The 16,217-nt window shown below is 45.8% G+C and overlaps 1 protein-coding gene across 2 annotated transcripts in view; it reads left to right on the top strand.

Annotated features, from left to right (window-relative positions):
- LOC308104130 (caskin-2-like) overlaps positions 1-16,217 on the top strand; it is a 69,079-nt gene that overhangs the window by 49,404 nt on the left and 3,458 nt on the right. For both annotated transcript variants that reach the window (XM_080454443.1, XM_080454442.1), the window contains exons 12-20: positions 1-19; positions 2,052-2,179; positions 2,479-2,554; positions 5,872-5,945; positions 6,235-6,345; positions 7,516-7,617; positions 7,809-7,947; positions 9,130-11,433; positions 12,061-12,331. The exon at positions 1-19 is cut by the window's left edge and continues 110 nt beyond it. In XM_080454443.1, coding sequence (XP_080310569.1) covers positions 1-19; positions 2,052-2,179; positions 2,479-2,554; positions 5,872-5,945; positions 6,235-6,345; positions 7,516-7,617; positions 7,809-7,947; positions 9,130-11,433; positions 12,061-12,331 — 3,224 coding nt within the window. The remainder of the gene's footprint in view (positions 20-2,051; positions 2,180-2,478; positions 2,555-5,871; positions 5,946-6,234; positions 6,346-7,515; positions 7,618-7,808; positions 7,948-9,129; positions 11,434-12,060; positions 12,332-16,217) is intronic.

The raw sequence follows: 16,217 nt of genomic DNA, 5'->3' as shown, positions 1-16,217 counted from the left end.
CTCGCCTATGAGTCTGCAGGTACGCACATACGTGCCCAGTTTTCACCCTCACTCAAGGTACTGATCATTTTTGTGGTTGTTTTTTCTATCCATGGGCCCTTTAACCACTTAAACCCTATATACTTCATTGATGGAGGTCCCCCAGTGGTCTATACTTGGCCCCCCTCCTTCTTTCCCTCTACTCCATATTTCTTTGCAGAAAATAGCCGATCTGCAAGGCCATAGATCTGGAATCTTCGCAGAATGTTCGCCTGTATTCGTGAAATCTTCGCCCTATTATGACACGCTCAGAATAGGGACACTAGGGTTCATGTGGTTAAATCCTCCATAGTTAATATCCTAACAGCATCTGAAGGCTTGATAAACCCAGTTCCTACAAACCATCACCACCACCCTGGTGCCCTTCTCTACCAAATCTGTTGGTGGTTCTCCCAGTGTGTCAGCACAGCTAGGCTTCTGTCAGCACCATAGATTCAACCAACTGGCTACAGTTGGTGCGGTGTATTTGTGACCGTACGCGTGTTAGTAGCTGCTCTTCCTGGCCAAAGTGTGCGTGTTTATACCTATGCGTGTGTGCATTCGTTTGTTAGGTGCACTACCTGGCAGACAGCCCTCAGCCCCAACTAGTCCTGCTAGCTCCACTCAGGACATTTGGGTCCTCAGGAGCTCTCCCACTGGTAAGAGTGTGTGCCCCCCCACATCCCCACCCGAACCCCCACCCCCGTGTGGCCGCTATGACCCTCAAAAAGCAGCCACCCAAACCTGTGTGTTGTCACTAAGCAGCTCTGTCCCTTATCCCCTTCCTCCCGTGTGTGAGGAGTTGAGCCCTTTACCCACCCGCTGATCTAGAGTCATTCCCATTCTTGCCTTTACCTCATGAAGTTCTGAGTGCGACAATGATTCCAGCATCACTTTCTTAGTAACCTCAAACGTATCAGCGACGCACGGAACCCACCCAACAAAAGCGCTCGCACATGCAGGTTTGCGCGCAACTGTTCTTGGCAATTCTGGCCAAACCGGGATTGTCTGGTCACCCTATATACAATGTATTTCTATGAGAAGACACCTGGGATTGGACACCCTTTTTTTCGCCCAGAGTGGGAGTGGGGGGGGGGGATCTTCACGTGCACGAAGAAAAGCACTGTCTGTGCGCTTAGGCTTGCACATCCTGTGTGTTACGTGCGTACGATTATCCAACCTGCACATCTCAATGTGCCTACATACAATAGGTTTCGGTTCATTCACCTTTTTGTGGCCTAACATGCTATTGGATCCCAACTCCCATCTGCACCCCCACCCGGTAAGGAAGCTTTATCCCCCTCTCATCCCTCTGTATTCCAAAGTGTTGACCTTTCTGACCCTCCCCTACCAGTAAATCCTCACCACCTAATGAACAGCACGGCTTGGTCCACTAACCATAATTTCCTCCTTAGCATTACGGGATGGTAAGTAAGTGTGCATCATACTCATAGACCGCATTTACACCTTCTATTAAATTGTGATCTTGTAGCTGAATATCTTGTCTGGATAATGGATAAACCAATTCAAATGCACGCCGCACACATCGCAATCGGAATCCACAAACATTGCATTTTAACTACTTACAGTAGACCCTATATACTTCATTGACCGGAGTCCCCCAGGTCTATATACTAGGCCCCCTCCCTTTTTTTCCTCTACACCAAATCTCTGCCGAAAATAGCTGTTCCAATAGTTTGCTCCAAAATAGGGATGCTAGGGATGTGGTTAATGCAAGGTGTAAATGTGGTCATAGTCCCCTTTTGCACAGGGAGTTCAAGGTGGGAATGTCGCAGCGTTATTCCACCCCACCGTTCTGTTCTTTTTGGTTTGCCAGTCTTCCTGCTTTCTCCTTGATGGCCTGTGGAAACAAACTGTAGCCATTGGATACTGGATATTTTGGTTACATCTGGTTTTCCCTTGCAATCATTTTTTCTCACACGCCACCTTTCCTATTTTCACATCTCTCTCTCTCTCTCTCTCTCTCTCTCTCTCTCTCTCTCTCTCTCTCTCTCTCTCTCTCTCTCTTTCAGGTGACAGAAACAGTGTCGGTAGTGCTGGCAGTGTCGGTAGCAGCCGTAGTGCTGGTAGTGGCCAGAGCTCAGAGAGTGGCCACAAACAGAATGGGACTCTTGCCCGCCATACCCCTGATACTGGCAAGGTTAGATCTGGAATGCTATGGAAATATTTTGCAAATACTTCCAAGCCATGTTTTATCGAGTGAAGAAAAATAAACTCACTGTTGTACGTGCAGTACATTCCATCACTACCAAATCCCGAGAGTAAATTAAAGTGTCAAAACAGACTTTTATGAGTGCTCAGGGTTTTGCAGTGTAAGATTTATTTTAACACCTTAATGGTTGCAATTAATCCATTTAAAGTGAGATCACAACACTAGCCCACCTACTACTGTGGTCTACTTACCTTACTGTTTCCACTTTATTTTATTTTTCTGTACAGCTGGCACCCTCTGCTGGTGAAATAGGGGACCATCACCACACCTCAGACCACAGCAAACAGGTTGATGGAACCCCAGGTAAGTCACTGAACTTCAGAATCTCCTGTCCTAATCATCTGTCCCTGTCCTTATTTGCCTTGTGGAATACTGATTCTAGCCTAAAACCATTATACTTCCTCAGACAAGGTGTCCTGCCAAAAAATACATTCTGAGACTTTGGCCGCCCTTATAAAGCAAGGCTTGGTCTTGCACAAAGCATATTATAGTAGAGCCATCCACACCAAGAATGATAATATAAAGATAACTGTAACAATGATGTGAGCATCCACACATGATGAACGGTAACATTCTATCAGCATGGTAACGTGAGTGACGTGTTAAACATGACACCTTTTAAATTCCTGGCTGTCGTTCATCAAATCTCTTTGAAAGTGATCCCGTCACATCCTCAAAATGTCTAGGGGATGAGGGCAGCAACACTAAAAAGTTAACCAGGGAAAAGGGAGTCAAGTGTCAAACGTTGATCCCGGCTCCCCCTGGCTCCCGAGGAGTAGGTTGGTGCCTTGAATGGTTTCCTCTGCCGTAGGTGTGGAATGTGTGTGTGAATAGGTGAACATAATGCACATTGTCAAGCGCCTTGGATCAAGGCACTATATGAATGTAACTTTTACCATTTTAACACCTTCTCTATTAAAGGAAATTAACCACCAAATACTGGTGCACGCACAACTAGTCCTGTAAAATAAGAATGTTAGCTCCTCACTGCCGAATGGCTCATCGGCTCTAACTGTACTTGTCCCTAGGTTTTTAGCAGCCAAGCCCTTTACTAATGAGTTGATTCAGTCAGTCACTCTCTGCAGCCCTAGAGGGGGGGAGGGCAGTACCTGGGTCAAGACATGAGAGAAAAGGCAACAAGGAAAACACACACCACTACAACCGTAACAGATACCAACAACGTTCACCATTGTCATTGTCATAGTTGTGGTGTGGACTATACTTGAGTTTTTTCCCCAAATTATATATTTATAGTTATCGTTATACTGTAGATGTCGTTCTTGGTGTATGAATGGCCCTTGAGATTACAAGCAACCTTGTCATAGGCAAGTTACTCAAACATCACTGAAGGGCATTTGACCCAGGGCATTTGACCCAGACCTCATCTCTCAAACTAAATATAGGCCCTATGACATATTTCCAGTGTATTCCACTGTCCTGAAGACCAATGTGTTGACTTTAGAACAGAGGGCATACCTGTAAAGACAAAAGGAGACAGAATAACCTTAAGTCACCCCACCACAGAAACCAATAAACCCCATCAGCTTCTCCCGGCACCACACCCTATATATAAACAACAGATCACTGCTCTGAAGAAACAGTGAAGAACAACAGAGGAGGGATATATGTCTTTGAAAGGTAGGTCATTTCAGCATGAGCCATCTGATCTAAGCTCTGGGTATGAAAGAAAGGAAGGGAAAAGAACTGGGACATCTTCTCCTGGCTTAGGATGTTTGTGCTGAGTAAGGCCAAAGAGCTCTCTCACCGAAGTAGTGACATGCAAGACAGAGCGAGGGATTTCAACTGACCTGGGGGTAGGGTGGGGGGATAAGGAGAGAAGAGGGAGAAGAAAGGAGGAAGACGAAATGCAGGAAGGGAGGGAGGGGAAGGGTGGAGGGGAGGAGACGGAAAAATACACAGAAAAAGTGGAAAACCTCTCAGTTAAATGAAGAGGACAGAGGGAGCCGGGAGGGAGACGATAGAATGACATGGCTGTGTGAAAAGAGAGTGATAAAAGCTGCGAGGCGCTGTGTTGACAGCGTGAGCATCAGGCCAGAGAGCGGGGCAGCGTTCAGATAGTTCTACAGGTGAGCTGAGAAACGGTGGACAAATGAAGTGCAAAACGACCGGCGTGTGGTCAATCGCATTCTTCCTGACGGGTGAGAGTTGCGAATTGATTTATTTTTCATTTTAGGAAGGATATTTTAGCATTTCTTGTGGTAGCATTTCCTGCACATTTTAGGCCTTCGCTCAGGCACAGAGGTCATTGCTAATGAATAATTCAAAAGCAACTTCTCACTGAAAGCATGAATGTTAAATTGTTTTGTGAGATCAGTTTCAGACAAGGTCAGAATGTGGATATTCTGGATAAGGAAGTCCTTTAAATTAAAAAAAAACAAAAGTGTTACTACCTTGAGAATATCTATTTGTCCTCATCACGGTTGAGTCCCTGATCTCTCATCCCTGATGAAGGCAGGTTAGCTGTTGAATTTAAAAAAGATGTTACGTCTCAATAAATCATTGTATTGGCACCACAAGTGTGCGGCTTCTGCTATTTATAATGATAACACATCAGACGATACTGACATGGTGTTCGTATGGACTGATGTGTTATATTCTCCCTCTTCCGTCGTGTGAGAAGCAGTGAGTGTTGTTTTGGAGTTGATGAGGTGTGCAGATGCACACACACACACACACACACACACACCTTTTCCATCTTTCTCTTTCTTTCTCCGTCTATCTGCATGTCTCTCTTCCCCCCGGGGCCAAATAAGTCATCGCTAGGTGCTGTTCTACTCCCCTGGGAGACTGGGGCCCCTGACTTGTTGACAACAAAGGAGAGTGAGGCAGAGATGGCAGAGATGGCAGAAAAACAGGGGGCGGGGGGATTAGAAATACAAAAACAAATCGAATAATGATAGAGTAAAGCGGCATTCCGTGACAGAGCTGTGCAGCACAGAGGCAGATGGAGACTGACGGAAGAGTGGGGCTATATAACAGGCAGTCGGCAGCAGAGAGGGGGCGATCAAAACCCTGGCCTCAGGTCAAAACAAGACAGAGAACGAGGCCAGAGGGTGCATTCTTCAGTGAGCCGTGGTGATATGTCATGAGTGTGCTCACTGGGGCTTTCAGATCATCTTTAGATAGCACACCTTCACTCACCTGGAAAGACAACCAGACAGGACTCAACACAGCACAGCAGCCCCCACCACAACACACACACATACCCACACACACACACACATGCGATTCACCAGCCAGAATATGGTCAACATTGAGTATTCACTCTATATTTGACTTGGTGTTTTTATGGTGACAGTGGTTTATTTTGTCGTCGGGGGTCTGGCTGACCTGAAAGTTACACAATAAACATTAATTGCCCCTTGCTTCCAAAATGTGAAAGTTTGTGCAAGCTGCAATCCGAAACATATTATAATGAATAACATTGTATTTTAATCAATCTTTATGGTAGAACACATTCATATAATATACATTAGCTAGCACATCTGCAGTGGTTGGAGGTGGTCTCCTTACTCAGGTAGGACATAAAAGCTTTGGATTGCAGCTTTAAATACATATAATAAATATAAATAGAAGGATTCATCTTGTATGTTTTGTAGGTGGTCAGCGTCGGCAGGTCAACGGAGCCCCTCAGAAAGGTTTTATGAGACCAGCACAACTTCTGGAAGGCAAGGTGAGTTCTCCAGCGCACGCTTGTAAACAGAAATAAAGTATGTTTACTTCACAGTAACAACCCTTACGGGGTCCATTTTCCCATTTGCACACTCTCAAGAGTTTAAATTAACTCTGAGGATTTCACCCATCAACACTGACATCATTCAAACAATACCACGGCTAGTTCTTGGCTAGAGTTTTCACGGCCTTGACTACTCTGATTTTTCCTGCATGTCACTGTACATTAGTAATGCATGTCTGTCCAGTAGTGTATTATAATAACACTGTATACGTCCTCTGTGTATTAGGACTCCGAGGCCATCTACCAGTGGTTATGCGAGTTCCAGCTTGAGCAATACACATCCAACTTCATCAGCGCAGGATATGATGTACCCACCATCAGCAGGATGACCCCTGAGGTCTGTGTGTGTGTGTGTGCTATGTTATCGTATTGTTTCGCTCTTTTGTCTGTCCCTAATAAGCCAATCTGGGAACCCAAAGCCAAATGAGAATGAAAAACAGCGCCCTCTGCTGTTTGTACTATCTCATGTTGGCTCTGGGACAATGACGACGCAGCACACGTGCGCAAAGGAAACCAGGGTTTTAGTCTGCCTTCACGCTCCACTTCCGGGTGGTGCGACTATGTTTTCATTCCCACTAACAATATTTCTACACGGAACACTAACACCACTTCTCCCAGAGAACATGGATCGTTTTGGTTATAAGCCCACTTGTTTCTATGATGAAAGAGCAAGTTAAAATGTGAATATCTTTCCGTGGTTTTGTCTGCTCCGCGGACGCCATTGTTAAATTAGTTTCGGCTTGTTTCGAGTAGGGAAGGATCAGCGGACACGTAAATCCCGCCCACTACATTTGATTGGGTAAAGCGCGACCTGCTTCCTGATCTGAAGGCACGCCCACGCCCACACAGTGCGTACACGTTATGACGAACCTTCACGACAGATTCCAACGCAGAGCAGAATCTGTTCTTGAGAGATTACTAATAAGCTGACCTGATGCTACATCAATTTTACGTTTCAATAATCTTTTTCTGGAAAAAGCAGACATTCTTTAATGTTGTTGGGACAGTTATAGCATAGCTTACACATTTACATTCGTTGATGATCATCATGGCCTGTTTAACAGAAAAGGCCAGCTGGTAAAGTCAGTGCTCCCTCCGTCTCAATCTAATATAGGCTCTGATGTCCAGTATCTGTTTAGCAAACTGTGCTGTGGATACTGAAATTCATGTAATTCTTGTTTGTGTACACCAATAATGGATATAACTATTTCCAAAGGCTTTGTTGACCATTTTTGGGTGCATAAGCATGTAAAAATAGACCCCAGTACTATTTTACAACCTCCACACACTGTGCTCATACATGCTCGCATTGTGTGTGTTGTGCATATAGTACTGTTTTTATACAGTATGTTTGTCTTTTAAGTTGCACTGTTTTATCTCACATTTATTGACTGTCCTCCTAAAATAAATTGACTAACTAGGGTGTAGCTTGTAAATAAAGCAGTGTTTAAAAAGCATAAAGCATGTGATATGTGATAATTGTCTAAACATGGCGTTTGCTCTTCAGGATCTGACAGCCATTGGGGTCACCAAGCCAGGCCACCGTAAGAAGATCTCAATAGAGATTGGCAACCTGAGCATCCCTGAGTGGTTGCCTGACTACATTCCTGTAAGAAAACAACAACCTTACAGTCTGTCATACAGTACATTGTCATTTTGATTTAACTCTACACAGTCAAATCTTGTAAAAATTGCAGTATTTGGTGTTTTCTAATGATTGCAGAAAACAAAAAAGACAACCCCCTCTTTTCTTAACCTACCGTACTGTACATCCACCCATCCCTTTCTCTGTTTGGCCAGTTGGACCTTGGGGAGTGGTTGAGTGTGATAGGACTGCCCCAGTACCAGAAGAGGTTATGTGAGAATGGCTACGACTCCATTACCATCGTCAAAGACATCACGTGGGAGGACCTGCAGGAGATAGGAATCACTAAACTTGGTAGGCTCACTCGGTTGTCCCAGTTGTGCCTAATTGTCTCGGCCAGGCCTTCCTATGTTTTGCACCCTGTCCGTCCGTCCTTCCGTCCGTCCGTGTGGCCGTCTGTGATCAGCTAATCTCCGGCACCGTTGGATGGGTCACAGCGAAACTGTGCACACACACTCCCTGGATGCCAGAGCAGAACCTCTGCCCCAAATTCTTCACATGGGCCTGTTATAGCGCCACCAGGAGGCCGGTTTTGCAACAAAAAAAAAATTGACTGTACTCCTATACATATTTTGTCCAAACATCACGCAAATAGATACACAGTATCTCTATAATCATTAAACGAAACTGATCTTTCAGATTTCTCATATTCCATCCTGATTGGCTAAGATTGGCCTCCAAAGTTTGCAGGAGTGTTCCGTTTTGGACAAAATGCCTCAAATCATGAACACAGCGTGCGATTTCAGCATGCACATTCCCACTAGGCAGAGAAAGAAAAAAAATCAAATCAGCCTCATGGTGGCTGATTTGCAGGAGTGGCCCGTTTTGAACAAAATGCCTCAAATCATGATCATGTCCGATTGTGAAAACTTTGCACACACATTCGCACTATGTTGAGGAACAAATGCCACCCTTTTAACATTGCCCTATTATAGCGCCACCAGGAGGCCGATTTTTGCAAAACAATGTTTTTTATATTACTACTCCTACAAATTTTGTCCAAACATCACCCAAATCGGTACACATGATCTTCATAGTCAAGTGATCAAGACGGATCTGTCCGATTTTTTGGCTCATTCCGAACATTGCTGGCCCATAATAAGTTATAACCTACCTGTACTGGCGGAGGGAGACCTGTGCTCCAAGGAGCGCTTTTTGTAGTTTATACACCTTCAATGTATAAACAGTTGTTAGCTTGCCTTGGAGATAATGTATTGTTTTTGAGCTTGCAGGCAGACAGATCAACGAAAAGACCCTGGAACAAAATATTTTGAGATGGGGGTCCACGGCCCAATACATATAATTTTGGGGGTCCTTGACATGAAAAAGTTTGAGAACCACTGATATAGCAACATAAGTTTTTCAGAAAACATATTAGAAGACATTTGTAGAATTGACCTCAGGTCTTAATGGGTTAAATATCATAGGTTTATTATGACTGTGTCAAGGTTGCTGATTTTGACTTCCGTGTCTCAGGTCACCAGAAAAAGCTGATGCTTGCCGTGAAGAGACTATGTGACCTGCAGCGCTCCAGGGCTGGAGGGGGCACACTGCGACGGAACCCCCCAGCAGCCCTGGAGCTGATGGCCATTGAGCACACGCCAGCACACAACGCCCACACCTCCGAAGACTGCTGCCCGTCTCCTCACACCCCTAGGGCGCTGCTCTCCTTTCAGGACAGCGAGTTGAGTGCCGAGCTGCAGAGTGCCATGATGGGCAGGGCAGGGGGAGGAGTGGGTGAGGCGTTCAGCGTGAGGGGCGTGGCTTCGCCGTCGCCGTCGGCCATGTCACTCAGCCAGGAGAGCATCGGGATGCGGTCCAGGGGGTCCGGGAATTCTGGGAATTCTGGGAATTCTCACCCGGGAAACGGCACGTTGGCGTCGGCGAGGACGCCGAGCCAATCGGAAGAGAGCTTGGCCAACGGGGGAGAGGCGAAGCACGGAGGAGACAGCCCCAGAGGGAGGAACAGACACGGACCCTCTGAGACGTGGGACCACCAGTGTCAGTCGGCCAATCCAACCAAATTGCCGTTCAACCCGCTCACCCCGCCTCTAACCCCCAGCAAGATGCCCCGCTTTGCCTACCCAGTGCTCCCCGCCAAGTCCAAACCCTGCCAGACCCCCACCCGCCTCTATCAGCCTCACCACTCCTCCCCATCATCACCTTCCCCACAGGCCTCTCCCACCCAGAGGCAGTTCGTTTACCACGCCCAGGGAGGGGGCAGCGACGGGGGTCCACGTGTGCTCTCCAAGCCCCTGGTCGGAGCCGTCCCTCTTCCGGGCCCCAGGCCCGGTGACAGCCTCGCCGCAGACGCTCTCCGTTGCGTTCCTAAGAAGCGCACCCAGAGCCTGACACGCTATGCCCTCTCTGACGGAGAGCCAGACGATGAAGACGACGAATCTACCGACGGTGGCACTGGCTCAGCATCCGCTGTGACCATGCCCTCGTATGCCACCCTGGCACGTCGGCCCGGACGCGGGCACGCCGGCGCCTCGGGCGCCCAGCGCCACATTAACCGCAGCCACTCGTTCGCCGTTCGCTCCAGGCGCAAAGGTCCGCCCCCGCCGCCACCAAAGCGGATGAGCTCCGTGAGCGGCCCCTCGGGGGAGGATGTCAAAATGTCAGAGTCAGACGTCGTAAGGGAGGGAGGTATAGAGACGGAGAGCGCCGGCAGCGTGAGGAGCATCGCAGCCAGGCTAGAGGGAAGTGCTAACAGTCCCTCCAGGAGGATGGACGTTCCACCACCCCGCACGCCAGTCTTGCCCAATCGTAGCCCACTCTCATCCCCTCATTCTCATGTGCCGTCTCTGAGCAGCCCTGGGCCTTCCACAGTCGTAGCTGTCCCCTCGTCCCCTAAGCCTGTCCCCACTCTGGGCATGGGGGCTCTGAGGAGGATGGGCAATGGCGAGAGGGCAGAGGTGGGGGTTGACAAATTACAGAAAGACAGAGGAACAGAGGGTATGTTTGTTGAAAAGGAGAGAGGAGTGAAAAGTGGTCCGGTATCACAGAACACCTGTGTGTCTCCAAAGAGCCGCTGTCACCCTTTCGCCGAAGAAGGCAACCTCACAATCAAACAGCGGCCCAGGATGGCAGTCTGTGATCAGGCAGAGGCAGAAATCAAGATCCAGGATCCTCCAGAGTGCTCTGTCCAGGTTCCAAAGACCCTGGAGCTACCGGAGTTCAACCTAAAGGAGTCGGACACCGTGAAAAGACGCCACAAACCCAGAGACAAAGATGCGCAGACCCCAGAGGAGGCGACCTCCCCCACCAGTCAGGATGATGCACCCTCGCACCCGTCAGTCAGAGCCGGCAACTTCCACACGCACGCCAACGGTGACTCGCTGAGCGACGGGGAAACTCAGAAGAGGCCAGAAGTCGTTTTCCAGAGAGTAGGCTCCATGGGAAAAGGCCCTAAACCACCTGTGTCCTCTAAACCCTCCAGTCCTCTCAAACCGCCCCTCACCAGCAAGCCAGCTAGCCCGCAAAAAATAGCATCGCCGGTTCCTCATCGGCCTGGCGCCCAGACACAAACGGCCATCCCTAAACTGAACGGTGTACAGATTCACACGGCTTCGCCTAAGCTTGCGGGTGGTGTTCAGACACGCGCTTGTGTGCCGAGTCCCAAATCCGCTGGGCACCAACTGGCACTGACATCCAAGCAAGCGAGTGTGTCACAGTCTTCGCCAGCAACGATCGCCAAGCCAATGAGTCCACAGAAGCATGTGGGTGTGTTTGTGTCACGACTCCCTCAGCCCACCGCAACTTCTATTCCATCAGCAGGTAACAGAAGAAATCTTTGTGCGGTAGCTCCTATTTATAGAACTCGAAGTGAATGGGAACTATCACGTACTGTAGCCTCAGGGTTCGATTAAAAAAATACAGGCAGGGACCTTTTCTTAACCACTTAAGCTCGATATACTTTGTTATATGACAAATAGAAATCTACTGTACAAACTCACAATTTAAAAGATGAGTAAACTGAAAGATTCTGACAGATTTCGAGAACATTTTATAGATTTCATCAAAATATGGACAGGGTTAATGTGGTTAACATAATTTTCTTTAATTTAATTGATGAATTGAGTTATATATAAGGTGATATTATCAAACATGAATATCGAACATATCAGACAAGTCTACAGTACCCAAAAGGAACCACATTTAAATCAGTCTGATTAACCATTAAAACTGGGAAAGCATCTGTGTCATTTTAGATTTTAGCGTCGGCTATTCAAAAACAGCAGATATACAAGCTCACACTGCGAGCTTGTACTGTACATCTGCTATTTTTTAACATTTTTGAAAAATCTTGAAAGTCATTTGTTGAGTCGGCCTCAGGTCTTAATGGGTTAAATCAGTCTGACTAATATGTGTCCTCTTTCCCTGCCTCTCCTACGCTACCCCCAGCCCGCCCCTCAGGAATCACCCTCAACGGGGCCCAGAGTGTTGGTTTTGGCTCTCCGTCCTCCCTGTCATCATCATCATCATCATTGTCAGCCACATCTTACCCATCTTCAGCCCTACCAGGTCAGGCAGGGAAAGCAGGGAAAGCCCAGGCTGCTGGTGTGGCCTGTTCCGAGGTCCTGGTTCAGAAGAGACTGGAGGAGACCAGCACGTCACTGGAGGCAGCGCTGAAAGTGGTGGAGAACAAACTGGCGCAAGGCGGTGGTGGTGATGGGTAAGACGTTAACACCTTTAACCAATTAAACCCTATACACTTAGTTAACCGGGGTCTCCCTGGGCTCTATGCTTGGGCCGTTCCCAATGTCACTAGGATGTCACTGTGTCACTGTGTCCACATTCAAATACACAATTGTTCCTTACTTAGAATCTTAGATCACTTTTTGCTGTTTTCAAATGTTATGCTTTATATGGTCCTGTTACTGTTATTGTGAACCTTTCAGTAATATTTTTAAAAGATGCATCATTATTAGTCCTCATGAGGGGATTATTAAGGCTAGGCCAGTGTTTCTCAACTTTTTTGGGGCCATTGTCCCCCCTATCCAATATCCAGGTCCCTTACCCCCCCCCCACCCAATTAATATGTAAGCTGTATTTTTATTTTTATTGTGTATTGTGTTGCTTATTTAATGGACTGTTAGTATGTGATTATTATGTATCGCATAATAATCCCCAATAGCAAACCCCATTGGAAATGCATTGGGTGACCCACAGCACAGACATTTCATGTTCAAGTCCCAGCCCTCCTATAGTTTAATACCAGAGTATTTCACCTTAACTTAATTAACTGAAGGCTAACATACAAAATTATGCTTCAATAGTACTAAGAGACCTCTTCTGAGAGTCACTAAGTGATGGTGTAGTGGTCTAATGATCTGGCTTTCATTATAGAGGTTCCAAGTTCAAATCCCTGTCCTCCTATAGTTTTAATACAAAATATAACTCAAAAGCATTGGAAGACACCTGCTGAGGGCCCAAAGGTGCCTTTGCGCAATGTTGTGGTGTTCTTTATTGGTTGACAGAAACAAAGGGACACAGGCAGACGGGTCAGTCAAATAGACTTTTCAGAAGTCGATTCCAATTGAATCTCAGATTATACTAAGATTCCCTGACCTTAATAGCCTGCCAAAGTTTGTACTTGAAGAAGAATATCAAGGTTGGATTTGAACAGGGAACCTTCTGGTTACATGCCCTGTATCTGAACCACTGCACCACAGTGGTTCTTATATATTCTGCTCACTTCCGTGGCCTTCAGTGAAAGATTAGATAAAGGTAAAAGCGCCAGGTAAAAGTTGGAAAGAATTCCTTGCTGGTTTTGAACTCAGGATCTTCTGTGTACAAGGCCTGTATCTTAACCACTGCTCCACCATGATCCATGCTTACTCTGGTCTCTTGCACGCTGTTCACTGAAATATTAGATAAAGGTGCAAGAGTCAGGTAGATATTTAACTTTAATGCGGCAATGGACATTTAAGGGGAAACAAGTACAAACTTTGGCAGGCTATTAATCCTACATACTTACAACTAGCAACCCCATTCATACTTTAAAATGTTCATCTTACTGTGGACACGTTTGCCTGAAAATGAATCTTTGAAATGTTTTATAGTTTTAGAAATATACTCATTTAAAAGTTCAAACATTTATAATAGAGGTCGATGGAAGATTTTGGGACCTCAAAAAAACATTTTCACCTAGCAACTCCATTCACACTTTTTTATAATTCAGCTTACTGTGGACACACATGCTTGAACGTTTTACTTTGAAATGTCTTGTCGTTTTTGAGATATTTAACTTTTAAAACTTAAATATGAGAACTTTGGCACCTCGCTGTTCCTTCATATTTTAACCTATAAACTTGATTCACAATTAAAAAATTCCACCCTACTATGGACATGCATGCTTGAGATTTTTGCTAAGTACAAACTTTGCAAACAGCACCATCTGGTGGAACACATGGACATCATTGCCACTGAATGAGGTGAGGTGTCTCTGGGCCGAGTTCTTTCAGACATAACCCGCCACCTTTAACTATCAGGAAACAGGGGAGGGACGCAGTCCCACCGATGGTCCTCTGTGCACGTTGATGGCATGGGACTTGAACCTGCGAGCTGTCTGTAGCAGAGGCAACCGATCAAGCACACCACACCTTTGGGCCCTCAGCGGGTGTCTTCTTGATTGATTGATTGATTGATTGAAATTTTTATTAGGCAAAAGAATGTAAAACAACACAGTTACATTTATAATGCTTTTGTCTAAAAGGTCCGGCCAAAAAAGTCCTTGCGGACTTGTTTCCGTTGAGTTAATTTCATAGACATATATAGTAGCAACCAAACAGTTCAAAAATCTTTTGTATTTTGGCCTTGAAAATGTCATAGTACTACAACATTGAAATATGGGACGACTGGGATTTGAACATGGAACCTCTGTGCTGAGAATCTGATCACTATCCCACTAGACCATCTCTCACTGGCTCCAGGCAGATGTCTCTTAGTACTTTTGAAGTGTTCTTTTATATGTCAGCCTTCAGTCAGTTAGTAAAGGTGAAAAGCAATGAACCATAAAAGGACTGAGATTTGAACACAGCATCTCCATGCTGAGAGTCTGATCTTCAGACCACTACACCATCTCTCAGCCACTCCCATCATATGTCTCTTCGTACTATTGAAGCGCTCTTTTGTATGTTAGCCTTCTGTTAGTAAAGTAATGAAAGACTGGGATTTGAACTTGGAACCCCTGTACTGGGAGTCGGATCACTAAGCCACTAGGGCATCTCTCCCTGATTCACAACATATGTCTCTTAGTACTGTTGGAGCACTCTTTTGTATGTTAGCCTACAGTTAGTAAAGTTGAAATGCAATGAACTATTGAAGGACTGGGATTTGAACATGGAATATCTGTGCTAAGAGTCTGATCACTTGACCTCTACACCATCTCTCATGCACTCACATCAGATGTCTCTTGTTGAAGTGTTCTTTTGTATGTTAGCCTTCAGTTAGTAAAGTTGAAAAGTAATGAACAATAGAAAGACTGGGATTCGAACATGGAGCCTCTGTACTGGGAGTCGCAACACTAGCTCACTAGGGCATCTCTCACTGATTCATAGCAAGTGTCTCTTAGTACTGTTGAAGTGTTAGTATGTTAGCCTTCAGTTAGCTAATGTTGAAAAGCAAGGAACTATAGGAGGACTGGGATTTGAATTTTGAACTTGGAATGTCTGTGCGGGGAGTCTGATTAATAGAAGACCACTACACCATCACTCAGTCACTCTCAACAGATGCCCTTAGGGCGTAGTCACACCAAAACATGGTTGGCCGCTGTTAAACTCAGGTTGTGCGCGGCCAGTTTTTTGCAGCCAGCGCATTGTAAAGAAACAGAGTGACGCACCTGTCACTCACTTTCAAGACCATGAATCTACGCATTTGCATTGACAAAGCATTGGCATTGCCCTAAGGTGGAATTTTTAAATTGTGAATCAAGTTTATAGGTTAAAGTATGAAGGAACAGTGAGGTGCCAATTAAGTTGCAGTATGGATAATGACAATGCAGCAGCAGCGAGCCCACAATTATTAGCCCACTTCCCAGGGAGAGAAAAAAAAGCCTGTTACGGTTATAAGTAGAATTGTATATGGATGTCAGACCGTGTCACATCAAGCCCCTCTCACAACACTAAATGACAGGGCTTTCATAGCCCTGTCATGTTCATGGTATCATTCAGTATCATGGTCAGTATCATGGTCAGTAGTATTATGGTCAGTATCATGGTCACTGTCATGTCAGTATCATGGTCACTGTCATGTCAGTATCATGGTCAATGTCATGTCAGTATCATGTCAGTAGTATTATGGTCAGTATCATGTAAGTATCATGGTCAGTAACATGTCAGTATCATGGTCAGTATCAATTTCCCGGTGCTCCAGCAGAATGCCCTGCAGTCCCGGCCCAATGATGAAAATGTGTCGCAACGTGACACGTTGTGAGCTTGTAGATCAGTTATTTTCTATTCAGAGATTTTGTCGATAAACAGGCACACAGATATCATGCTACAGCTACAGCTGTGTTTAATATTGTGTTGTGAACTTGTGATTAACATTCTCGTCTCTGT

Source organism: Gymnoscopelus braueri (genome assembly GCF_963280865.1).
Source record: "Gymnoscopelus braueri genome assembly, chromosome: 17".
Taxonomy (NCBI): domain Eukaryota; kingdom Metazoa; phylum Chordata; class Actinopteri; order Myctophiformes; family Myctophidae; genus Gymnoscopelus; species Gymnoscopelus braueri.
This window is presented reverse-complemented; position numbering and strand designations above follow the sequence as displayed.